We start from the raw sequence: 27,098 nt of genomic DNA on the forward strand, positions 1-27,098 counted from the left end.
CGGTTGACGAACAAACTTGTGATTGTTAAGTGTTAGGGATATTGATAAATCGCGGATCAGGAAAGTCTGTATTTGGTGTAAGTTGATACTGTTGATTTTTGTGGCGGTTATCAGAATATAGGTTAATTTTTGAATAGGAATTAATGGACGCCATAATGTATTTGCCTTTGCGATTTGATGGTTGCAAATTATTATTAACTGATTTCAAGTGAAATTTAATTAACAAATGTAATTAACATTTTTGAGTAGTTTCACTAAGAAGTATGTTCAATACAAAGAAAAAAGTAAATTTTCTGATACGAAATTAAATTCTGATAAGCGATAAGATGTTATGATTCATTCCAAGTTATAAGGTTTTTTGTTTTAACTCTAATCATGATACGTTTCTCTCTCGAACTATCTAAACATTATAATGAAAGCTCAATTTTTATGAATTTTTGTAGTATCCATTGCGTCTGAAAATAGGTCATAATTTATATTTCCTAATTATTACCGTTGCCGGTTGAACTGTATTCATACAATAAATTTTATAGTATAGCTCACAGTATGACCACGCCTTTAAACTACAACGCCATTTCAATGTACAAGCGGAAGCGATAGCAATAAGCGATTATAATTATTACTAAACTTTATTTTTACTACTTATTTGTAATAAAAATATGTTTATTTAAAATCCCTATCGCATAATATCTCCATTATATTTTATGTAAACGTAATTGTAACAAGGTTTTAATAGATATATGTGAATAAAAACATTACGAATCAATTTCTTTGTGATTTCCTGTGATTTCATTAAAATTACTATTTATTCTGCTTTACTCTGACTTTACAAACATGTCTAGTTAAAACTGGTGTAGTTTTTACTTTTTTGTATTGAATTATCCAAATAGCTTATTGTCACAGTAAACTAAATAAAATAAAATTCGAGCAATAAAAATATATAAAACGGATATCATATTTAAAGTTTAAAAAAAATAACTAATTAATCTAAGAAAAAATGATATCTTATAATAGATCTAGATTAAATCAAAGCGATCGAATCGGATGATTCAACTTCAAACGGTTGTTTGTATTTTGATTTATATTTATATAGTAATTGATAGCAATAATTTCATCATATACCTATAATTTACATAAAACAGTGTTCAATAAAATAAAGATATAATCATAGATACACAGCATAAATGCAAATGTATGTAATCTCTGCCCTCTGCAAATGTCAAGGAAATACGGTAAATTCACTAAAATTTACCGTTCCTTTTTCTCATACAAAATGCATAATTAATCTTTAACAAAAATAAAAGTAAAATTTACCGTATTTAACTCTGCTTACATTGTACTTTGTACACTAAATATTTCGCCCCTATTTCTTAATGTTATCCCTTTAATTCTATCCGGACTTTGTTGGTAATCTGTCCAATATATGTATAGTTGAGGGGGTGACGGGTCTGTATTCAAAAAAGTAGGTTATATGTATCTATACTTCATTAGGTAGCAAATTCTATCATATTAAATGTTTCCAGTAATCATTCATCCATTCCAGTATTCTATAGATAGTATTTATTGGGTTAGTGAGAATGCTATTTGTTACAGAATAAATTATACGTTCTTTTTATCTGAATGGTATCGAATGTTTTTTTTATAAAATTACTAGCTGTTGCCCGCAGCTTCTCCTGCGTGGGAACATGATACAAATTTTCATCCCCTATTTTATCCCCTTGGGGGTAGAATTGATCAAAATCCTTTCTTAGGGAACGCCTCCGTCCTAACATCTACCTGCATGCCAAATTTCAGCCCGATCCGTCCAGTGGTTTGGGCTGTGCGTTGATAGATCACTATATCAGTCACCTTTGAGTTTTATATATGTACATATATAGATAAGTATATTTTGCTGAGAGTGAAGTTAGTATATATCTAATGGTTGTGAATTTATTGTCACTCTCAGTGTGTTTTCAAAACTCATTAGACGCATTTCATTTGCATTCTGTATCGAAATCAGTTTTATCACATTCGTTTTAGTGAGTGAACTGTGAAAGTTTAAAGTATAATAATCAAGTATAAAGTGGTGAGGAAATAAATAAATTATATACAAACGAGATATCTTATCCGTATATATAAATAAATCAATCTTAAGTTACAATATATGATGCTTGTAAAGCAGATTTGTGAGAACGAGACCTACATAGGGATAACATAGTAACGCTTGATGCACTCAGGTACCTACATTCAATTAATAAACTTAGTAATGCGGGCTTTAGGAATAATATAATAACTAGGCGAACGTACCGGGTCTAAACAATAATTTGGCTGTGTGTCGGTGAAATAATAAAATAAAATACGGAATTTATTTGATAAAGGACAAAAAACTTTCCTCTTTGTAGTAAAAGTATAAATTTTAATTAGTTTCATAAACATAAAGAATGGAATATCTTTACCTAATGGAATATCTCCTGTATAAGTTGTTAAAATAATAATCTACGAAAGCAGTTATATAGGTAATATTTATGACCTTTCACCTTCCCTTGAATTAAATATTAGAAGCCCTATAAATACTCAAAGATTTTCACACGTAGCCTTCCACTAAAGTGCTTAGTTTAATCCATATACTGGAAACTTTGTAAATCCAATAACTATTAATCCAATTTCTACAACATAATCTATATAAAAGTAACACTGAACTACTGGTCCGATTTGAAAAATTCTTTCGGTGTTAGATAGCCTATTTATCGATGAAGGTTATAGGCTATATATCATCACGCTACGGTCAACAGGAGTGGAGTTACGGGGGTGAAACCGCGCGGAGCAGCTAGTCACATATAAATATTCTGCCAGTGTTAAATATACCTTCAAAAGTAGCAAGTTATAATTCACAAAAGCATCTAGATGCAGCTGTTACACTATAAAAGTGATGTGAGATAATGTAGCATACAATTAGTAACAAAACACAAGTACTGGAGTCTGGAAGGGTGCCTGGACAGGGGTCAGCCGAGTAGGGCCAATCCTGCTTTATTGGCATGATGAGAGAGTTAATTTTGAATTTGCTGTTATGTTGTACATTTGCATATGTATTTGGTATTAAGCTCCGCTCTTAAATTAAAAAATTTAGAAAACCAAGTTTACGGGCATTTTGATGAAAAAATTCTATACTTAAGACAACAATTCGACGACAATAGTGACAAAAATTCATTCAAACAACTGCTCCAAATATCAATATTTATATCTATACTAATATTATAAAGCTGAACAGTTTGTTTGTTTTTTTGTTTGAACGCGCTAATCTCGGGAACTACTGGTCCGATTTGAAAAATTCTTTCGGTGTTAGATAGCCCATTTATCGCAGCTGCAGGAGCAGCTAACTGCTAAATAAAGGGCAAGACTTGCGCACGCGCATATTTTCTCGTAGTTCTCAAATTATAACATTCTCAATTGTTGAACTCGAATAATATTTTCGCGGAGATATTTATCCGTGTCTATAAAACTCCTCAAAATCTGTTCATCTATTTTGACGTCAAAAGAAAAGTTCCTACTTATGAAATTAAAAGTGAAATCGGCTTAAATAAAAAAAGTATCCCTCGTTGTGTTACTGAAGTTTTTCCCAGCGGTTTAGTTTACATAAAGTGTACCTAGTATTGGATTCAGATGATCTCTTATCGTGTATCTTCTTGTTATCTGTGAATAAATAATGAATGAAGATAGATAACTTACGTGTTGCTTGGTTAGGTTAGCTATTTAGATTCCTATTTTAATTAGGAAGGGATTCATGTGTGAAATATAGCGTTATGTTTATTAAAATGTAGGCTGTTTAGGATTATTTTTAAACATCATAATGAATGAAAGTGAATTCATACAAACCAAAAAATATTAGGTACTTTCTATTAATAAAAAATTAAAATTGTTTTACACGTGTAAAACGTGTTCTACACTATTTTGGATAGAAAGATCATTTGCTCGTTTATTGGCAAAATTTTAAGGAAAAGTAAATTATTAGTTGGCTTAAATAGAAGTGATGACGTACACGATTGTACACTTCTAGTATACAACATGTAAACCTAATGAGAGGCCATAAATTGCTTCCGGTCATGGCATATAGCACTTATCTTGTTTCCAACGGTTTCATAATAATGACTAGGTATAATGTCTGTCTAATTTTCAATAGTATAGAAGCAAGACCATTGGGCATGAGATATTGTACAGATTATTTAATTCTAGTGTTTAAATTGGAATGATTCATGATTGGCATTTAATATCTGAAATTATGTTTGTATCATTTGATCATAAAAATTGAGTGTGGGACATTTTTCCTTATTCCTTTTATACATTTAGTAGGTTTTATGTTCCATATCTATTACATTATTGATCGACCATGTATAATATACGGATAACGGTGACAAGTGGCATACAATGGATAGTTCTATACCTTAGCTTGTACATATAAGTGAGGGTGTTCATTTAATAAAAATCTCTACGTGAATGTCGCTAAATATAGATGAGGGACTATTGTGTCCTCCGGCAGTCATCTACAATAAACCCATTCATTTGAAATTGATCGGTAACTGTATTGATATATGTTGTTATGGAGATTCGTTGTATTCGTGTTTATCACGCAATATACCTTTTGGATATGTGAATATATTTTCTTTTTCAATTGGGAATAAAAATAAATAAATAAAATCTTTATTTGAATTCATACATTAATATGTTACAATAGATTGGGGTTCAAAAATGCACTATTATAATAAAAAAAATAGCTTGAGGCTTATATATCTTTACTTAGCTGAATTAGATTTGTAGGTACTTCTCTATGTTTTAAACTCGTAAACTTACAACCGAACCATACTCAAAGACGAAGAAAATCTTTTCCGTGTTGGAAATACATTCCGAAGCTAACTAGTCTATAAAAAATAACTTAAATAAACTTACTTTTTTAAAGCTTTTTACATAAATTTGTTCCTTCATAAGTATATTAAATACCTAGTTAATATTTGTTGCAACATGTGTTTTATACGAGAAACTCAAGGAAGAGATGTAAAAGCTACAATTAACTGGGACAACGCGAAACAGGTACTACCTACTTTGTACTCAATAGGTACTTATTGCGTATTTAGTTATTAAGGTTTGATTCGTCTATGCGTAACTATAATGCATTATGTAAATTATGATGCCTATTAGTTTTATGGTCTTTATCTATGCGAAAGTAAAGTGTATTGGAAATCATCTATGTGGTATATTATGTATTTTCTGCGAAAGCATTCCAATATAGTTCTGATATGCAATTTACTGTACTATAGCAATATGATTCGACAAGAGTTTATTAGTAATTAGGCATAGATACTACAGTCTACAATATACAGTTCTTAGAATTATGAAATATGAATCCGATGTCCGATCCGACCACATTGATATCATTTGATATACAAATACAAGCTGCCAATCGGACATCCTTGCGCACTATAACCAATAACTATGCTTGCAGTGCGCACACTATTTTGACATTATTATTATTATTTTTTTTAATTTAAGATTATTTCAAAATATGTTATTACAATACACGACAAAATATTTTAGAAGCTTTAACTATGGCGTTTGTTTTACGTTGGTTTTATATTATTATTTCAAATGTTGCTGTCTCATCGCCTTATTTAATGAACGAGCACACAGATTCTAGATATTGAACATCACCAACATTATTCTGAAAATTCCTTTAAATATTTTGACGCACAGCCATCGCGATGTACAAAGCAAGACATTAAAAAGAGCGTCCTTAAACACGATTTAACTGTAAGATCAGTGTGTTCCCTTAACCCATTGAGCCCCAAGCGGCCCGATCGGTCCCAGACACAACAGATTTTCTATTGTGTCTGTGGTTCCGGGGCCTGCGTTAATAAGTTATGTACTCAATATTTGAACAATTTTCGATGTTTACTTATTGCTTGTTTTGCTACACAGCGCCACGCCAGCGGCATGGCGCTTCAGGAGGGGCCCCTGACGCCGGCCCTCTCGCAGGCACCGCTGGCGCGATCCGACTCGGCTGATGCTTTTGATGATATAGTAAGTACCTTGTTTGATGAAAACACAATATTAATTTAAACCTTAAGCCATGATGGATAGAGCTTCAAATAATAACACCATTATAGTTTCTATGACTTGCTTGTTTGAGAAGTTTTTTTATTATTCTTTTATCTGCTATTTACGCACTACTTATACATGATTATAAAATTACATTATTTTATTTTGCAGGAAGAATTTCAAGATGCGTTGGAGCCAACGTAAGTATACTTTAGTTGATTATGTATTCGTCAGTTTAGTGTAGATAAATTATTCTTAATTTATTATAACTAAAATAGTAGAATTAAATATCGCCTGCGCATGCGACGCGGCGTTTTTGCAAATAAACATTTGCAATTTTTAGTTATTTTAGTTGTCTTCTATTCTTTTTAACATGGACATTAAATGGGATTTATTTATCGTTCCATATACATATTTATCTTAGATTGTTTTTAATACAAATGGTTTAATCAATATTTATTTTTATAGGATGGACTTGAAAAAGTCCCTGGAAGATTGCGAGCTCGCCATTGAGAAATTCTTCGCCAATAATGTGAAGGGGGCCGCAGATGTGATGAAACCATGGTGGGTAACATGTATATTATATATAGCTTAGTTAGCGTTAGCTACTATTAAGTATTCTGTGGTTTAGTGTCAAATATGTATTGTTAAAAAATAGTTTATGCATCTATTCTATAATTAATGTCACAATAAATTTTTAATTAATGCACAGTTTATCTACGTTCATCGCGTAAAAATGGTATATCACAACAGAAAAGACAATTATGTCGATCTGTCCTCGTCTATAAAATTTTCTGCTAACAATGTTCTGTTGCTACAAGAAAACCAAGTTTTCCTATCCCTGTATGGAAATGGCATGATATGGAACAACATGGATTTTAACCTACTAGTTCAGGATACATCGCCCATTTTTGCAAGTAACTACTATCAAGCTGATTTTCCATTTGTAGCTTTATTTTGATGAGACACCGAATAATTTCGTGTACGAAACTCTCGATTGTGGTAGCTAACAGAGATAACAAGGATAAAATTTTTTGATTTGATGGTTCTCAAATATTTATTACGCAATTTGTAGGACAATATGTCTGTTGAATTATATAAACATTAATTAAGTGAAAACAAAAAAATCAGCTTGTTAGTAATCATTTATGATGACCTCGTTATCGATACACTTTGGAAAGGGGGACTCTTTGAACCAACCATAGATTTTGTAGGACAAATATTTTTTCTAATAATTTAGGTAATTATCTTGAGATTGAACAAAAAAAAATTCAGTTAGTAATAAATATTTGAGAACCATCAAATCAAAAATTTTTATCCTTATTATCTCTGTTAGCTACCACAATCGAGACTTTCGTACACGAAATTATTGGGCGTCACATCAAAATAAAGCTACAAACGGAAAATTAGCTTGATAGTAGTCACTTTCAAAAATGGGCGATGTATCCTGAACTATACTACCTAATACATTAATAGTCAACGTCTTGCCCAACACGAGGACATCCTCCTACCTATCCTATTATATCTACATTAACAGAAAAACTGCTTTGTTACCCACGAATCTCCCAGAGTTACATTATAAACTTCAATCCCAGGAAGGAGAAGTCGCTATACCACAGCCATGGCGCGGCGATTTTCGAGTTCATCCCAGCGATGCTGACGATGGACCCGCAGCAGATCCAGAAAGCCCTCTCCGCAGTCAAGGACACGATCTCGCTGTGCAACCGCCTGCGCAAGTCGTACACGTTCGTCGAGTCGCTCGGGAGCATCGTGAAGAAAGTAAGGGAAAGGATTTGGATTTTAGGAAGGAAGTTTTAGGGAAGTTAGATTAGGTTAGACGAGATATTTTGGTTTTGTTATGCTTTTGGTGAAGTTTATGTTACGGTACGTTAGGCTTCGGATTGTCTTTGGGTTAGGTTTGGCTTTGGCAGGAGTTTAGGGTAGAAATTTTAGGGGGAAAAATAATAGTGAAAAAAAATTTGGATTAAAGTTTGGTTTTGGGTATGAAAAATATTTATTTTAATTGGGAAATTATTTATTTCTCAATTTAGTTAAATATACTTTTAATTTATTTCTCTTTGATGATTCGAATTGTATTCTGAACAATTCTTTCTTTAGAATGTATTATTATCAGTTATGTATGTAATAATTCTTTACAATATATATATATATATATACAATATATGTTTCCTATCTACTTTATTATATTCTTATATATTACATTATTTCTTTTTTTATTTTTTATCTCATAATATTATGTACACTGCCACTGTCAGGATGTCAATATGTGGTGTCCACTGAAAATCAGTGGAGAATCTAAGTGTCTTATATGTCCTTAGATTCTCAAACCACTGAGTGGATATTATCCATTTTGTGCCGTTGTAACTAGTTATAAGTTAATTTTATTTATTTTTATTTTTTATGTATTAATGTGCATCGGTACAAATAAATGTATTTTCATTTCATTTCATTTCATTTCATTTCTTGAATCAGTTTTCAGAAAAAGTTTAATACAACAATTCAGCCGTCTAGAAGGAGTTCAATAACAAAAACTCGTACAGTAAATGTATAAACATCCATCTTTGTATCCTATTATTTAGTATATAAGCTGTCTATTCTATTTCATTTCCACTTAGCTTTGATGTAAGAATAAAATGTTGGGAATTTTCTTCGAACAAAATCTTATATTCGAAGAATTCTGAATCCCATTTACAGACTACTCGTCTTTCAAAGGAATCTTTATAGCAATTTGCGCGTAAGTCTGATCACAAACGATGCAGTTATTTAATGCAGTCTCGGTTTCAATCGTTGCATTCTTGCGTCGATTTTAATGCGATCATTTCACCTTTATGGCTTCCTAAACCAATTTTTGTTATAATACATTTGGTAGTTTATTTTGCGTTAAATTTTCCTACATTTTGTTAACAATTTCAACTTAGTGAAGAATTACAATGTATTGTAATTGCAATAAAATTGTTACAGAAGTTTGTGGGTTTACGAGTAAAAGTTTTATCATTGGCATTCTTAAAATACTTCTGAAGAGTTAGACGATATCTTTTTTATGACGAATGGTAGGTAACATCACTTTCTCCAGACTTAAGACCGTTTGTCTTCGATCTAAATACCCAAAAACACATCAAACACTGGTGGTGTTACAGGTGCTTTGACGATCGTTTTAAGCCTTATTTTGCACAGATCCATATAACAGAGTATCTAACAGTCTTCTTTACATCTCATGAATAGAATGTTCAGCCTTATGTACATCAATAAAATAATGATCTCTTCAGAATGTCCTGACTTCTTTAGATTTAAAAGATAATATCTAGATACAATATTTATATTTATACGATAATTAATCCCCTGTAGCCAAACTTCGCGGCGTTCTCGGAGATGCAGGCGCACGCAGAACTGATCAACGCGGAAGCGCTGCTCGTGCAGGCGTGCCTCGTGGCACTCGAGGGGGAGGACTTAGCGGGGCTGATTAAGGCTACCCTGAAGATTAAGAACAGCCATGATTCCTATAAGTAAGTACATTATTGTAGGAGTAATTCTTTTGGTTTGCGGGAAAAGTTGCGGTGAGACTTCGTTTTTTTATTGTTTTCCTTGCTTTTGTTTCTACTTTATAAGTTTACCATAGATTTAAGTTATACAGAAAAATAATAACGAGAATTTTTCGTTAAATGATAACGAGAATTTTTCGTTTCTTTCGGCTGCCAATAAATTTTGCATAATGAGCTAGTCTGTATTGATTCACATTTGCATTTTTTGTCACAAAAAAATAATTACACATTTTTGGACACTTTTTTTGAGGTCACCAAAATTCTGATACAAAAATAAATATTTTCCACCAACCCTTGATATAAACACAAACTTCCTCCAGGGACTGTGTCAAGATCCTGGACAAAAAGGAGTGGGAAGACGAAGCGTCCCGGACACACTTTGAGAGCGGCGTGCGCATGGGCGTGGCCACGTTCAACGTGATGATCTCGCTGTTGCCGCCCAAGGTCATCAGCGTGCTCGAGTTCGTGGGCTTCTCGGGGGATAAGGTGGGTTTAGTTCATCATCATCAGCCTATATACATTCCCACTGCTGGGACACGGGCCTCCTATGAGGGTACAGGCTATAATCCACAATTCTGGCCAAGTGCGGGTTGGCGGTTTTGTTATATAGTTAGTATTAGTTAATAACAAAAAGGACTGGGAAGGGGAAATATCTTCGTGGGCTGCTTGGGGATAAGGTGAGTTATTTACCAAAAAATATTTAAAAAAAGTTTTTTTTATCAGTTGGGATTGATCACTTCGATCGATCATCGACATATCGGGATAGTTGTGATTTTTAAGTTATTTTTAAGTCGTTTAAAATTAAATAAGTAATACATATTTTGCTAAATTTTGCTAAATTTGTAAATAGAAGAATATTTTATTGCGAAAAAATAAGTACATGAGCTGCAGGGTTACTCGCATTACTTCGCTCCTATTGATCTTATGTTTCATTACGCTAAGACCAACAAGAGCGGAGCCATGTAGGTGAAACCGCGGGACGCAGCTAGTAAAAAAATAAATAATAAAAAGCCTTTATTTTTCAATTCACTATGGTCACAATTTGACAACCCGCATGTAATATGTAATTAAAAAACGTACACGTGTCTCTTATAACTACATCGACGATTTCTATTTTAGAATTTGAAAATACATTATAATTTTATGGACTATAAAAGATTTTATTGAATAATAAAATATTCTATCAATGAATAGATCTAACAGCTTTTAAACTTACGTCCGCTTTGAAACATAAAACTTGGAACAACTAAATTCTTCAGTAAATCTAGGTCTTAGAAAGTTAAAAGTTTAAAACTCTTTGAATTTTTAAAGTTTTAATTATTTTATTAATTCTTTATCAAGGATAAGTTTCTAAGTAACCTTGATAACATTCATTTGAAACGCAAGTAATGTAATCACAGAACAGTAAAACTGAAATCGAATTTATAAAACAATATTAGTCTAAAATTTGGACTTGAGAAAATAATATTGAAATTCTTTAAATATTTTTAGCAAGTTAGTTGATTTGACTTTTAAATATTCGAACTTTTTGGAAACTTTCTTCTTGTTGTTGTAAGAATATCCTTACATTTATTAATTTTTGGGAACAAAGAAATTACAAAATCACAATAAGATATAACAACATTTATTTATGACTAGCTTCCGCCCACGACTTTGTACGTGCATCCCCGTTTTTCCCCGTTCCCGCAAGAATTTCGGGAAATCCTTTCTTAGGGGACGCCTACGTTATGACATCTACCTGCATGCCAAATTTCAGCCCGATACGTCCAGTGGTTTGGGCTGTGCGTTGATAGATCACTATATCAGTCACCTTTGAGTTTTATATATATATATAGATGACACAGAAAATTCAATGCTGAAATAACATCGCTTTTTACGATTGTTAGAAAACAAATTATTCTTATTCGGTTTTATTTTTTAAGAAATAAATCAAGCTTGCTATTTGATGCATAATTCATATATTAATGGATAGATCACGTGGTTCATACAATCGACATAGGTATATGCACACAAGTAGGTAGGTATATATACGAATACGTCTCCTACACCTACGATGTAGGAGACGTATTCATTGATATATTATATGTATAATTTTGAGAGAAAATAGATGAAATTTGGCGTGTCCTACAAAGCTGAAGAGTTCGTTAGGTTGAAAGAGCCAATGTCAGAAACAACTTGGTTTCAATATTCCTTTTAAACAGATAAAGTTATAAACAAAAAATCATTTGTACAAATACTCACCCATAATTTTAACAAAACCATCATTCTTTCACGGTCTAAACGAGCTTCTATTCGATTAAACATGAGATGAAGCTAGGGCTTATGTGCATACTGCACAACACAACCGATACAAATAATCCCTTACCCATAATTTCTTAAATAAAAGATAATTTCACGCTCTAAACAAGCTACTGCGCCTATTCGCCCGGCATCTGCTCCATCCAATTCGATAAATGCAGCCATATTATATGCCAGAATAACTCACAACCTGTACCAATACAATTTCTGCTCCATAATTTACTAAACAAACCACCAATAACCTACACAAATACCAGTTTTTACCCATAATTTACAAACAAATCACCCCTACAGGAGCACGGTCTAAACGAGCTGTTAACCGGCGCCCGTTCCCCCGGCCTGCGCTCCGTGCTCTGCTCCATGACGCTACTGGTCCACAATCTGGTGATCGGCCAGTTCGCTGCTATACCGCCCGACTTTGATCTCGCGGAGCGGCTTATTAATGAAAACCTGCAGGTGAGTGGGTTGCGGGTAGAGTTGGTTAGAGTCAGTGGGAGGGATTAGAGTTAGTTGGTGGGACGGGATATAGAGATAGGGGGAGTAGAGTTGGATTTTGAGGGTAGAGTTGGTTAGAGTAAGTTGAAGTTGTGAGTTGGAGGGGTTAGGGTTAGTTGGTGGGACTGGATATAGAGCTTGTTAAGGGGAGTAGAGTTGGAATTAGAGGGTAGAGTTGATTAGAGTTTGTTGGAATTGTGAGTTGGAGGGATTAGAGTTAGTTAGTTGGGACCGGATATAGAGATAGTTAGAGGAAGTAGACTTGGATTTAGATAAAACAATTAGATTTAGAGGTAGTAGATTGATTAGAGTTAGAGATAGTTAAAGCAATTAGATTTGGATTTAATGGGACTAGAGTTAGAGGTCGTTAAAAGAATAGGCATTGTAGTAGTTATATTTGAATTGGGGTTAATTGAAAATCTGGAATTAGAATTAGTTAAGGGGAATGCAGTTAGAGATGGTTTGGGGGACTAGAGTGAGAATTTTTGAAGAAACTGGAATTAGAGTCATGGGCAGAATTTTCCACACTGTGAAATTACCGAACCAACATACAAACATGGGCAAATTTTCTCCAGAAATACCCGGACAGCGCCTGGTTCCTTATGTTCAAGGGCAGAATGGAACTGCTCTTGGGGCAACCAGAGAAGGCCGTGGTCACTTACGAAAGGGCCTCAAGCACAAGTGGCTTGTGGCCTCAACTCGTCCACCTTGCTTACTGGGAGAGCATGTGGGCGCATGCGTAAGTGTTTATTAGTAAATATACATATAGGGGGTCTGTGTGACCCCCTGTCGGGATGTTAGTGGTAGCATGAGATAGTCAATAATGGCATGATTTTTCTTTGCCCCCTAATTTCTGGTATAACATTACATGTTTCTAGTAGATTCTCATTATAGTAATTAGAGATACCCCTGTATAGAAAATAAGTTCTTTTGGTAAACAAGAATAAATAAGCATTGTCATTACCACAGGTCATTACTCATGAATGATAAATCATTTTTAACCTCAAAAATCACACTTATATTGGAGGATCTACATGTCCCCCTGTAGTTGTAAAACATTGTTTTTCTGGTGGTCATGCATAATTTTTAATACATATAACCCTTTTAGAAATTATAATAGTAATTTCATTTTTACACGCTCTCGCGATATCGAACCTGCGACTTTCAGACGAAAATTATTTTAATTCGAGCTCTTAGCTCGGTCCCTGTCGCGATATTCAGAGTGAGTATAATATAACAAACCAAAAATTACTATATTATCTTGCAACTGTATTTATTAAAGCCATTTTAATTAATCTTCTATATTTTAAGATGTCTCTATAAAAATACCACGTTCTATTTTGCTTGCTTGAATTTTTAAGCACCGCAAGTAACGGTCTTTTATATTAATTCACAAATAAAACATTAGCAAAATTACATAATACCAGGAACCTAGTTTTCACCATTACTCATATCATTACCATTGCCGTGTTTGCCTGTATTTGTTACTGTATACATATTATATTTAATTAACATTTTTAATACCTTTGTGATTTTTTAGCAACTTCCCTTCATCTCGTAGTGTTGATGGCATGCTATCAGATCCCGCTAATATAATTATGGTAGAATATTCAGTTGAAATGTCTCATTGATTTTATTGATTAAGCTCCATTTTCGAAACTTTTATTTCCCAAAAAATATAAGCAATTACTATAAATTGACTATTATCAATTTCTACTCGCATTCAAGTTTCCTGTAATATAATATAATTACAATAAACATGCATAATTTATTTAGTGGAAATACCACTTAATTCAGAATTCACAACATCCCTACAAATAAAATTTCCTCTCAACAGGATGATGGGCAACTGGAAACAGTCGTCAGAATTCGCGGCAAAACTCTTAGAGCAGAGCATGTGGTCCCGCACAGTGTATGCGTACACTTGCATGGCCACTGCTCTGCACATTAACGACCCCATCCCGGAGCAGAGCTGGGTCGATGGCCTTATTGAGTGAGTATACACTGACACACATACACATAACATATACATTACATATACACAATTTGGACACGTAGGATCTGACTTCTACGTCTTGCTAGACCCATAGGTATCCATGTACAACGGAAGATTATGGGGCAGTTCCACTGCACTTAATATACTTAATCAGCTGTGAAATTATTGCCAAGAATATTCATTTTGGGCTGTTAATACATGTTTATGGTATAAGTTGACCAATAAAAAATTTTAGCCTTCGTTAGGTTATTGAGCTTAAATATTATCTATTGTGAAAGTGACATCCGTTTAAAACCGGTCCTTCAAGATGTTATTAGAGCCTGGAAATCGATGAGGAAAACTTGTAGTTATCGAGATCTGATAATGCTTTTTAAGTAGAACAGACATTTAGATGCTAATTAATAATATTAGAAAGATAAAATATCAATTTTTTTTATAATGGAAAGTAATTCTCGACTTACCGTTTTAATTTGGCCATTATATAAGGTTATACACATACAGGTTATACTTTACGTGGCATAGTACATAATCCAACCACTGAACGATAACTTTTCCCATCTTTTGACCATGTCCACATAACCTGAACACACATATACTGATGAAGACACTCGCCAATTTTTAAATATTTTGGATTATTTCACAAATATCCAGCATACTAATGTACCCAAAATGTTTTAGGGCCGCAAACAATTATAGACAAAGGATACTCGGACGTTCGCTACCGATGGAGAAGTTCGCATTAAAAAGATGCAGAAGGTTCAAGTCGCGGGGAAGACTAGTTCTCCCCGCGGTTGAACTTCTCTGCATCTGGAACATGTATCCTTCGGTTGCGAACAACCAGGATCTTGCTGACCAGATGCTAAAAGTGAGTGGCGTTCCTGCACTTAGTATAGGGCCTTCGCTGGAGGGAGGTTTAGTGTAGAAATTAAAGTCTTTGAGATTTTCCATGTAAATGCCTTTTTGTTAGGGGTAGGATTTTTGATATTAGCACCTCCTGAAAGTGAAGATTGGTATGGGTGTGAGGAACACATTCGTTGATTGATCTTAATCTGATTTTTTGAGACTATATGACAAAAATTAAAAATAATAATTAAGTTTAATCGAGCAGTTGAAATGAACACAAAAATACGAATTGTTCCTCAAATCCTACTCGAGAATATTTTACCACTTTAATCTATCAACTTTTGCTTATAACAAATAATTTAATATTGCTTATTTGTTCTTAAAAAACAATTTATTACTCTAAATAAAAATAGAATGAAGTAGACTAATTTAAAATTTCCCTTTCAGCAAATTGAAGAAATGTACACGACTATAGAAACAGGCCTGGAAGAGCTTAAGGGCCTGGAAGCGGACCTCAGAGAGCTTGAGGAACACAAGGACAAGGACATGCCGCGGCCCTTCGACGCGGACGACCTCGCGCTAATCCGACACTTGCGAGGGTCTCTATTATCCGCCATGAACTATCCACGACTTGCGTTGAAGTACTTGGAACTTATATTGAAGTAAGTAAATGAAAGTGTGGAGATTTTAGTGTGAGGAAAAGAAGCTTGAGTATATAAGATCTGGGTTTCTGGTTAAATTTATCTCAAGAATCGAACGTTGCTGAACGGATTTAAATGATTTTTTTGGATTTGCCTCCAACTCTGATCTGACTAAGACAATTTAAATTTTGAAAAACTTACAAACTAAAAATTCGAACGGAGCAAGCAGCATACAATATAACTTATTTCCTACAGGAATTTTGTAATAAAAAACCTTTTTTCCACAGAAACAAGGAAGAAATAAAAGAGAACACTTTCCTAGTGCCATACACACTGGTGGAAGTGGCGATGTGCCACCACAAGCTCGGAGACCATCACCTCGCTATGAAACTACTTAATGACGCTAGGTTTGTATTTTCAATTTTTATATTAATTTAATCTCTACTATAAAGGTTAAAAATAAAATTAAAATGAAATAATCTATACTAATATTATAAATGCGAAAGTAACTCTGTCTGTGTATCTGTTACTCAATCACGCTTAAACTACTGAACCAATTTTCATGAAATTTGGTATGGAGATATTTTGATACCCAAGAAAGGACATGGGCTACTTTTTATCCCGGGAAAATGACGTAATCCCGAAAATCCCACGGGAACGGGAACTATGCGGGTTTTTTCTTTGACTGCGCGGGCGAAGCCGCGGGCGGAAACCTAGTTGTTAATAAAATTGCTTCTCCTTTGGCAATTTGCAAGATATAAAATCTTATAGACCAATTAAAATAATTCTAATGCATTTAAGATAAACGTTTATGAATAACACGTTTGCAAAATATGCAATTCGAGATAATAAAATATTTGTATTTGGTTGACTTGATTACCATGCTTATCGAAATTTGCGCTATAACATGATAATCAAAAGAAAAAGAAGCAAGCAATTTCATTATTAAAGGTAATCAAATTCTTTCCTTGTTTGACAACTTCATACAATTATGATATTCCTCTTGATTTAAATATCCTTATCAAAAATGGTTTTCATAACAATCCAACCTAACTAACTGTTAACTATTTTATTACAGGAAAAAATCGGGTTATTCCCTCGAATCCCGTCTACAATTCAGGATTCATTCCAAGATCGAGGCCATTCGCAACTACCTGAAGGCCCCGACTCCCAGCGAAGCGACTTACGCTGGTGCTCGAACCAAACTAGAAATGCCCGCTACTTTAGGCACACAGGGAAACCTAGTTATAACCACACAACCAGTCAAAAACCCGGAACTCAACGGGGACAAAGACGACAAGAAAGACAAGAAGAGCAAAAAGGACAAAAAAGAGAAAAAGGAGAAGAAAGACAAAGATAAGAAAGACAAGAAGGAAAAACCAAAAAAGGAGGAGCCAGAATCACCAATACCGGGGACATCAAAGGACTTTCCGATACAAGAGCCAATAAAGAGAGATACAGTTATAACTCAGGATGGGGTTATATTATCAGAGCCGAAGAAAAGTCTGCCCTTAAGAATGTTCCCCCCCCAGCGGGGTGAATGACCCCGGCCGTCGGGGAAGGGCCTCAAGTTCAACCGGATCACTGCACTGATATTCAGATACTTTCTGTGCCCGGCCCTTCACCCGGCAATGGCGTTCCCTAACGTCGACACCATGAGGTACTACGAGTACTAGAAATGGACAAACAAGCAAACAAATAAGGATACTTGGACTAGACATGGACTAACAAACAAAGAGATTTGGATTAACAAATGGATAAGAACTAAAATGACAATATGGACTAAAAAAGAAGTGAAAAATTACGAAACTGAAATTTTAGATACTACTTTGAAAGTGACTAAAGACATTGAAAATATAATTAAAGTGACTGTAATTGCAATATAAAAAGACATTAAAATTGTGATTTAAGTATTCTAATTGCACTGTAAAAAAGAAAAAAACAATAAATGTATGACTTAACGATTTAGAGCTTCCAAAACAAATCTTTGTCACTCAAATGTTTTGACAAAGATTTTAGCTCTAAATGTTTTTTCTATTGATTATGATATTCTTACTATAATTAGATCCCCCGTCTCCGTCTGTAATGTCGTCCATTTTGTGCTGTAGTCATGCTTTTGGTGTTAACTGTACCGAATTGATGTGTAGTTGTAAGGTTTGTTGATATTTGAGTGTATATTGTTAATTATACAGGGTTACTTGTAAAACACCAGCAACCTCTCAGGACAAGATAGCTAACATCATAAGTAACAACATTTGTTCTACGACTTTTGATAATTTGTTACATTTTATTTTCATACAAGAATAAATATTCATTTAATTTTCCGTTTGAATATTATTAACTCTACGCATCCCAAAAATTACGTAAACGAGAAGCGAACGAGAGGGGGAAGGGGGCGTCGCGTCGTCCTTTCGAAAAACTGAATAGAACATAGACTTACAAATTTTACGAGAGTACAGTAAAAGCTTAAAAAACTATTTATAAAAAAAAAACGTTGTGTGGTTTTATGAAACCACGGTAAAAGTGAAACTTACGATAATTATCGTATTTGTACGATAATTATCGTACGTCACGCGACATGCGCTACAAAGACCGAAAAGTTTGAGACGATGTAATAAAAGTTTCACTTTAATATTTTATTGCGTTATGCCAATAGTCGTAGAACAAATGTTGTTACTTATGATGTTAGCTATCTTGTCCTGCGAGGGTGCTGGTGTTTTACAATTAACCCTGTATATGGATTTATATTTTTTTAATGTATATAATGACCATATTTGTTATAACACATGCTTTCTAAGTAACTACATATACGATTTTAGGGTTGTAGGTATAAAATAATATAACTTGTAAATTTTCAAAGTATTTTTAGACACCCATTGTACAAAATACTTGTTATTTCCTATACACTTGAACCTACATTAAAAATTAATACTTTTTGGCCTATATCCAACATCTATTTTTTGTCAAAACAGTTCTGTAGCGTCTCGTTGACGAACAAAAAGGAATGGAGTAGCTGGAAATTTATTGTTATTTAATAATAATAAAAGTGTACATTTAAGAACTTGAGGGTATGTGTCAATTGAACGAGCTACACCCATACAGGCCGAACGAATTTTCTAACGGTATCTAAATTTGTATACAATCGTGTATTTTCTATAAATCGACTAAGGAGAAATATTTTTAAAAAATAATATCAAATCATGTATAAAGGAAAATTAACGTTACGATCAAAATTATTTTATTTATTTTTTCGAGATGAGTATGTTGTGTAATTTAGTAGTTAATAAGACATAGGTTTTTAGGTAATAGGTGTTCACGCAAAAACATCGCAACATCTAAACAGGGGTGTTACCATGATGTCTTACAGCAGTTATATTTCCAGTGTGGGAGTTCACTTTACTACATTGGAAATAATATTGCTTCACATCATGGTACCGTTGCAGGTAAGTAATAGATACAGGAATAGGTAGTTTCCGATAGAGGGCTGCAAAGCAGTTTCATTTTACTAATTTATAATTAATTAGGCGTTTTATAAAGACGAGTCGCAAGGGACTGGAACATTAGAGTGTATTCCCCGACGAGTACAATGTGGGACGTCGGGCAATAAAAAAAAATAATTGTTTCATCTTTTTTGAATTTGATAGTTTTTTTCTTTATATATTTGACTCAAATATGTTTTAATGTAGAACCTCATAGCGTGGCGTAGTGTCAACAGAGTAGCTTGCAATTAAGTTAAACAGATAATAATATTAGAGTTATGGTATTTCACCGTGTGCTCCGACGACAATTTATATTATTAACGCCAGGTTTCATCAATGCATCTTTAATAGTTTTTATAAAAGACCATCCTCCGCTACTAAAGATAGATCGAATAAAGAAACCGCCGTAAATATTCACAAATCTATAATAAACTACATGACGTCTATAAAAGATATGTTTTAACTTTCAAGTGGGCGCAAAGCTGGGAGCCCTCCGTGGCTTCCCACTGGCGTGCCTGCGCGGAGAGCCGGCAGCTCACTCTCACCGTGAGCCCCGCGCGGGCCGGGCGCTCGCTTGATCGCGGTCATCGGGCCGGGTCCGTCTGCACCCGTCAGTGTTCGCACGATGGGTGGTGGCGCGGATCCTTGCGCGCGGTGATCGCAAAAATAGGAGGCAGAGCGGGCGCGAGAGGGAATCCTCACGCGAACCCGATCCGGCGCCGCATTATTGGGCGCCGTCGTAACGTGCCTCCTTAATGAAGGTCGCCGGGCGGTGGAACGGGGAATGTTATCCGTCCGGTGCGGTGAGGCGGCGTGAGACGAGTTCCGCTCGTGCCGCCAACTAGGTAGAACAGGCCACAGCAAACCACCTTCGCTGTTCTGTGTTTACGCTGGGCCTGGTAGCCGGCTGCCGCCGAAGGGGTCGCGGAGGAACTGAAACCTGCGGCCCCATCATTAGAGCGGCTCGACGGAACAGTGGGGTTTTAGTCGGTAAGAATCCGACATAACTTACGGCTCCTTCCCCGAGGTCCGTGGGTATCTATGCAAGATTTCCCCACTTAAAAAAAAGAAAAAAAGGGGGCAATGCTCTTACTTTAGGACACGGTCCATGACAGGTGGCCGGTTCAGTCGTCACTGTAACCGACCCGTTGTCTAGTTTAATATGGTATTTGTGAATTTTAAAACATAGTTACCTATAGTGTATAAATATACACAGCCTTTATGGAGGGAAATTTAGTAATGGATTGGATTTAACACGTTTCAAATTATTTCTAATGAAGTTGACGAGTTAATGACCTCCAACTTTCTACACTTTTGAAACAACTTGATCCTAAATTTATATAATTTAATATACTGTTAGATACACTTAGCCTATAACATTAGACTTGAAATTTTATTCTATAATATTTACAAAGCTCTTAGGGCAGTACAAATCTCAGAACAATTTAAAAGACAATAGTTGTGACTAGCCTAATATTGTAGCCTAATTATAATATGCACTACGTTGTACTTTAAAGCATACTACGTTGTCTAAATTCGCGTAAGCATTCTTAATTTATATTTTTAACCTAATCAAAAATATTTTAATTTTTTTTTTGTTATTAAAATAATTTTGAATAAGTACATTAAAATTTAATGTTGTTGTTATAGGTACATGTCATTTTTCTTCTTTATATTGCCCTATTTACTTCAAATGTATTAAATATGATATTTATATATGTAGGTCTTTGTGTACGCGGCCTAACCGTGTTGTTTAATGTATTAATTGGTAAAATTAGTTGTAACAATAAGTGTTTGTATCGGATGGTCAATTATATCTCATACGTTAGCGGGCCAATCTTACGCGCTACAGCATTTTCTCAGCTCGTTTTGTCGTTTGGATCGTTTATGTCTTTTTCTCTAGCGCCCTTAACGTGGCGGCAAATACTGCTTGACAAGAACACTATAAAATGATATAGAGTTCTAGTCAATTACTTTTTCTGAATGTGAAGACAACACATTTTAATTTAAATTTCTATACTTAACTATTTGATGCTTGTATGTTTCTCTAAATTTTTAGAAAATATTTTTTTCAGTCGCTATTCAACAGAATAATAGAATTAACTAAATCGACTTTAAACTTCGCTTTGTCTCGTTGACGAGAAACAGTCTTTCTCTAACGAAATATATTAAATATACGTATATATCGATATCGGCAAAATTAGTTTTGGTGTCGCATTTAGGTCATCGAAGATAGGTGTTAAACATTGTCTGCTATCCATTTACATTCATCAATCCATTTACATTTCCTAATGAATCTCCTGCGGTCACCACGAGTGCACTTTATAATTTTACTTACTAATTTTTATTATTTGTGCTCAATCACTAGTAGTAATAATAAGCATTTAATTAAAATAAATTAATGTTAGATATAACCTGTGTCATTGAAGGATAGAATTATGATCGAGATGGCCGTGTGCGCCCCATCTCGCATCATCAATTTTTAATTCGGACATTCTAGCGTAGGTACTGAAGTTATGTTACGATCGATAAACAACTGTTGCGCAATTTTTATTGAAAATGTATACGATTATGATACTTTTTGATGTTTGTAAAATACGGATATAAAGATCTTGGGGCCTAGACAAATGGCAATTCGAATATTTTTAATGTCCGAATATTCTCCAAAATCTAGTTTGAATTTAGTTTTGAACAATTTTTCCAATTTAAGCTGGATGGAAGTTTAGTGTACATTCGTAAAACTTGTAAAGTGCATAATTTGACTAAATAATTGAATAATTTTCGGTAGATCTCATGTAGACGTTATGAAGATGATGTAGACAAAGACCCTATTGGTTCCATCTTTTCTGCAATTTGTCTAGAAGCCCTTGTTCCAAACACAAACAACGCATAACATCGAGTGTCCTAGCGTACTTAATTGATGTAAACGTAGTTAAGATTACCAATTAAATGAATGTTAAAAATGCTGTGTTTTTATTACCCCAAAATATACATGATGGCAGTAAATTAAAATGGCAAAGTAATCATATGGGAACTAAAATACCAATATGCACTGCCTTCCTTCCTATCAAATGGTCCCTATCCTTATTCCTATATATGAATATGAGCCGTACAGTCCTGAATAATATACTGAAAATGACAATTTTTAAGATTCTCAGAAATAAGTCCTTGGTATTTTTTCGATCCTAAAAGCTGATACATAAGTACAGTAGACCGGGCGAGCCCAACAGTCGATCCATAAGTTCTGAATGCTACCATATTATCAGCCCAAGCTTGTGCTTGCTTGCACAAACGATAAAAATAGGTTTGAATGGTATTTTTTATTGATCGTTTATATACGTAAAATGTTAATTAATCAATTTGCGTCCAACATAATTGAGTATTTAGCTCACACAATACAACATTGGAGATAAATGGGCAGTACAGTCGTAGATTTGACAAAGCAACAGGTGGCTTCATGCTGTGTGCGACCGCAAACAAGCCGCGGTTAAAAGCAAGCCAAATTTGCTCAGTAAATACACAAACCTCAAATTAAATGGCGCATATTAATTGTCGCCAATTCTTTATTTAAAGAGAGATGAACTGATAAATGGCAACATTATTTAGAGCTTTATGAAGCACAATATTTCTACTCAATACAATGAATAGAAATATTGTGATCAATTTTAATCACACATAATATCGAGCTTTGCTTGCTCTTTGTATTGCATACCTACTGCGTATTAAGAGGTATCGTGTACTAGTTTCTGGGGAAGGGGAACAAAGAAATAAAACCTCACAAATATTTTTCACCATTTTTTTATTTTCTACACTACTCGACCTCTTTTTCAGAGTACATTCTAATAAAAAGAATTAACATCTATAGAATCTAAATGGAAAACGTATGCAATATAAACTTTGTAAAGCGAAAACTGAGAGAACCGAGCACTACACGGGGGCTTAGGCCCAGGCCCGCACGCCGCGCTTGAAGGGCTTGCCGCAGCGCGAGCACACGAGGTACACGACGCGCTTCTGCTCGTGCACCCTCACCCGGATGCGCGTCTCGTTCATACTGACGAGCACCTTCTGCAGGATGACCACCTCGTTGTCGGCGAGCGACTCCACCAGCGGCGGCGGCCGCTTCTTGGAGTCCGGTGGGTCCAGCGCGAACAGCATGCGAATTTCGCGGATCTCCTCATCGTTGAACTCGTGCAGATTCTCAAACAGATTTTTTTTGGCGGCCATTTTAGCGACTCTCTGAACTGAGGGGCTCGAAAACTGTTGCTCTCGTGATGCGAAGACGACGAGTGCGTGTGTCCGGGTCGAATCGAGATTCGAGGAAATCGATTCGGATGACGGGTTGCCAGGGTCCGGGACGTACGTAATCCCCGAAATTTTTACAAATATTACACTGGATAGTTTAAATGCGCATTTAATTTTTCGCGTATTTTTGCTATAATTCGGAACGCTCGTTGTTCAGTGCGGCGAAAGCTTCAGGCGGCTTATCTCCCGACGGTCCGACTGGGATTGATACGGATGACGCAGTGATATATTGTAACGCCGATTACAATATACATACATAAATGGAGGAAATGCGTGGAGAGTGGCAACCCTATGGCCTCGGCCGGGTATCGACGCTGCATCATGCACTTGCGCCCTTCTGGGATGCAGCCCTCCCGCTGCCCGCCGCCGCCCGCCCGACCACTAGTTGCGCATTTCTGTATGCGTGATTTCAATGAGGGTGGCGACAGCATCTCGACCACTGATAGCTATGATATTACAAACTAACGAAAATTTAGAAATATGCCATGTGTTTAGTAAATTCAAGAAACATGTTGAACCAATACCTATCTTAAAAGCTCAGTAAAAGCTTTTAATTATATTAAATATGACTAGCAATTTTGTATGCTTTAACGTGGATTTAACTGTTTATAATAACAAAAAGTACTGATACATCCAAATATATTTAAGACTTAAGTTATATCCAGCAGTTACTTTAATACTAAAACATTGTACATCCATGTTTTAACTGAAAGACATCGTCAAGATATTGCAGAGAAATGTAAATAATACTACTATTGTAGTATTTCAAGCAATTATAAGTGGCGGGAGGGCGAGAGGGTGGAAAAGCTTTGCCTCCCTCTAATAAATCGCAGCCGTACAGCGTGTTTCACAATAAAGTTTTTCCTGCATTGGAATGGGGATGTTATGGGGTTTTTTTTGTTTTAATTTACGAGTATATTTTTGGAAACAGCGCCATCTCTATTTAAAGTTTTATATTATAATTTAGACCTGAAGAAAATTGTGAGGTATATTGTGGTACATAGAGCACAACACATTAAAAACCCGTTGTAATTAATGCCACATACTAATAATAGTTCCATATCAACCTGAATTGTGTAACTGTAAGTATTTAGTTTTAGTTTTTCGATACTTTTTTAAATAGTTTGTACAGTACACTATTCGGCACCACACATGACTGCTCATGGTTTTTATTAGAGGGAGCAAGGGAAGTTAAAAAACAACATCTCGATGGAATATTTTTTAATATTTACAAAGTATCTATAATCGTATAATACAAAGTAGGTACATTTTAATGTGCTATTTTGTGCGTATAATATAAATATTATAAAAATGGTAATTAAATTATATCATTAAATTAATTAAGACTAACACTAACTATTAGTTTACTTATTTCAGAATTCATTACAACTGTTCTTATATACGTCCAGTGTATTAAAATTACAAAAAAAAATAAACATACTATAAAAAAGAACCCTGTTTCAAATTATAAAATTCACGCTTCTAAAATCAATATTTTCCCATAAATTGTACTTGAATGAAATACTCTAGCGGCTTATATACCTAGTATAAATCATCGAAAACATTCGCATCACACCGTTCGATGGGGCATTTAATATTTATAAATGTAGCCGTAATAAAGAGTTAACTTATATCCGTATTACCTAAATTTATTAATAATCTGATCACATATTGGAATGTAGTTACTAAGTAAAGAATTACAATTTGTGAGACGTTATTTAACGTCTTTACATAAAGGAAACTTTGAGAACATTGAGAAAAATATAACGCATTGAAAATGTTCAAGTATTCTTGTAAATTAACCGACTCGCACCCCTAAAGTGAACATTGGAACCGCTCAGCAAACTTGTCGCTCCTGACAGTGCACCGGCGGCAAACATTTGACCCATTATAACTTTTGAAATGTCTCATTTAGCGTGTATTTGCATGAATGTAAGGCCAGTTTCACAACTTCTGATATATTTTGTTGAGCTTTTCTGTCTGTTAATATGACAAATGTAATATAAAAATGAATCTATGTTTACCTTGGTCACGATAGCACGTGTGAAGTTGTTGTTGGGGCTTTTATGAAAGAAAATCTTAATATATTTTCGCCAAAATTTAAGAAACTTAACTAAGGGTTACATTCAAGTGTTTAACAGTTCGCGCAAAGAAAGGACAACGTCCGAAACTTTATCTCTAAGTCGTGAAAATAGCCTTGAAAAATAAAACTTATGCCAAAATTATTTTCTCCTGAGTGTAATATTAACATATTATTGCGGGATGTAAATTACTTACAAAAATACTGAGTGGATGAAAAGTTGAATTTTCCAAGTATATTTATATAACAAAAAAGAAATAGATCTATCAAATTACATAACCAAAAAATAAAGAAATACATGGTACCTATATATTAAAGTAGAAATACATAGATTAGTTAAAAGACTGATGACAAAAGATAGAAGATTTCTAGGAGTAGGTAACAGGGTAAAATATAGTTCCTAAAACTATGAAATAATATACGTATACTGATTTATGACCAGTATTGCACGCCTCATAAGCGAAGCGTTGAGGTGGGTACTACTGTCACTTCGCGCAAAACATCTGATTTTTCAAACTTAAATTTTATGTATTTAAAAGTTTCGTAGACGTTTTTAACAGGAAAATGCATTTCATTCAAATAACATAAAACGTTTCAATAATTTAGTACATTAACAATTCTTAATCAAACATCAAGTTTGATTTTACATTAATAATACCTAAAGGTTTTAAAAAAGTATAAATAGTTTTCACTTAATAAATATTGAAAATAAGTAAATTACGACCTTAATAAATTAAAAAAATCATGATCACAGACAATTTATGACACAATCAAATACTTCGAACAAAATACATGAACAACTTATACACTTATTTACAATTCTTGTCAATTAACCCATTTGTTTTTAATTATCTATGTTAATATTCAAACAATTTTATTAAAAGAATTGTCAAAGTATAAACAATTCCAGTACTTTAACACGAAGTCAATCATAAAATTATTTATCTAAACACAGCACAATTCTAAAAACCTAAATAGACATAAAGATTTGAAAATTACGAGACTTTGAGTCAAATTCGGTAAAAATGCAATAATTATATATAAGTGGCGTCTCCATCGAACGTAGGGTTGGAGTTGCCCTTTAACTCGCTTATCTTCGTTATCTCAGGGGGTGGCAGTTTCTGCGAAGAAAATAAAAAAATATATTAACATTTTTTTTCGTTTTATTTCATTTATTAAATGGTTATGACCTATATACTATTTGCCATTATAATATTGCAAAACAGCATACTTAGTTATTTATTGCACTTATGACTTAGGTAATACAAAACAAAGGAATTTGGGTAGAGTTGACAAAAAACAGTTTGGTAAATAAAAACTATAACAAATAACGATTAC

General features: G+C 34.3%; 2 protein-coding genes across 4 annotated transcripts in view; one reads left to right on the forward strand and one right to left on the reverse strand.

Annotated features, from left to right (window-relative positions):
* Nucleotides 1–17,944, forward strand: part of LOC123704965 (tetratricopeptide repeat protein 39B-like) — a 41,973-nt gene extending 24,029 nt beyond the window's left edge. For all 3 annotated transcript variants that reach the window (XM_045653486.1, XM_045653488.1, XM_045653487.1), the window contains 13 exons: nt 5,947–6,048; nt 6,238–6,266; nt 6,535–6,630; nt 7,662–7,845; nt 9,433–9,590; nt 9,947–10,112; nt 12,219–12,380; nt 12,995–13,158; nt 14,257–14,412; nt 15,094–15,280; nt 15,706–15,920; nt 16,187–16,306; nt 16,978–17,944. In XM_045653486.1, coding sequence (XP_045509442.1) covers nt 5,962–6,048; nt 6,238–6,266; nt 6,535–6,630; nt 7,662–7,845; nt 9,433–9,590; nt 9,947–10,112; nt 12,219–12,380; nt 12,995–13,158; nt 14,257–14,412; nt 15,094–15,280; nt 15,706–15,920; nt 16,187–16,306; nt 16,978–17,443 — 2,190 coding nt within the window. In that variant the 5' untranslated portion in view covers nt 5,947–5,961 and the 3' untranslated portion in view covers nt 17,444–17,944. The remainder of the gene's footprint in view (nt 1–5,946; nt 6,049–6,237; nt 6,267–6,534; nt 6,631–7,661; nt 7,846–9,432; nt 9,591–9,946; nt 10,113–12,218; nt 12,381–12,994; nt 13,159–14,256; nt 14,413–15,093; nt 15,281–15,705; nt 15,921–16,186; nt 16,307–16,977) is intronic.
* Nucleotides 17,945–24,886: 6,942 nt separating this feature from the next.
* LOC123704966 (facilitated trehalose transporter Tret1-like) overlaps nt 24,887–27,098 on the reverse strand; it is a 38,501-nt gene continuing 36,289 nt past the window's right edge. The window contains exon 14 of the mRNA XM_045653489.1: nt 24,887–26,881. Within this exon, the coding sequence (XP_045509445.1) occupies nt 26,795–26,881 (87 nt within the window). The 3' untranslated portion in view covers nt 24,887–26,794. The remainder of the gene's footprint in view (nt 26,882–27,098) is intronic.

The sequence above is a fragment of the Colias croceus genome, chromosome Z, assembly GCF_905220415.1.
Source record: "Colias croceus chromosome Z, ilColCroc2.1".
NCBI lineage: Eukaryota > Metazoa > Arthropoda > Insecta > Lepidoptera > Pieridae > Colias > Colias croceus.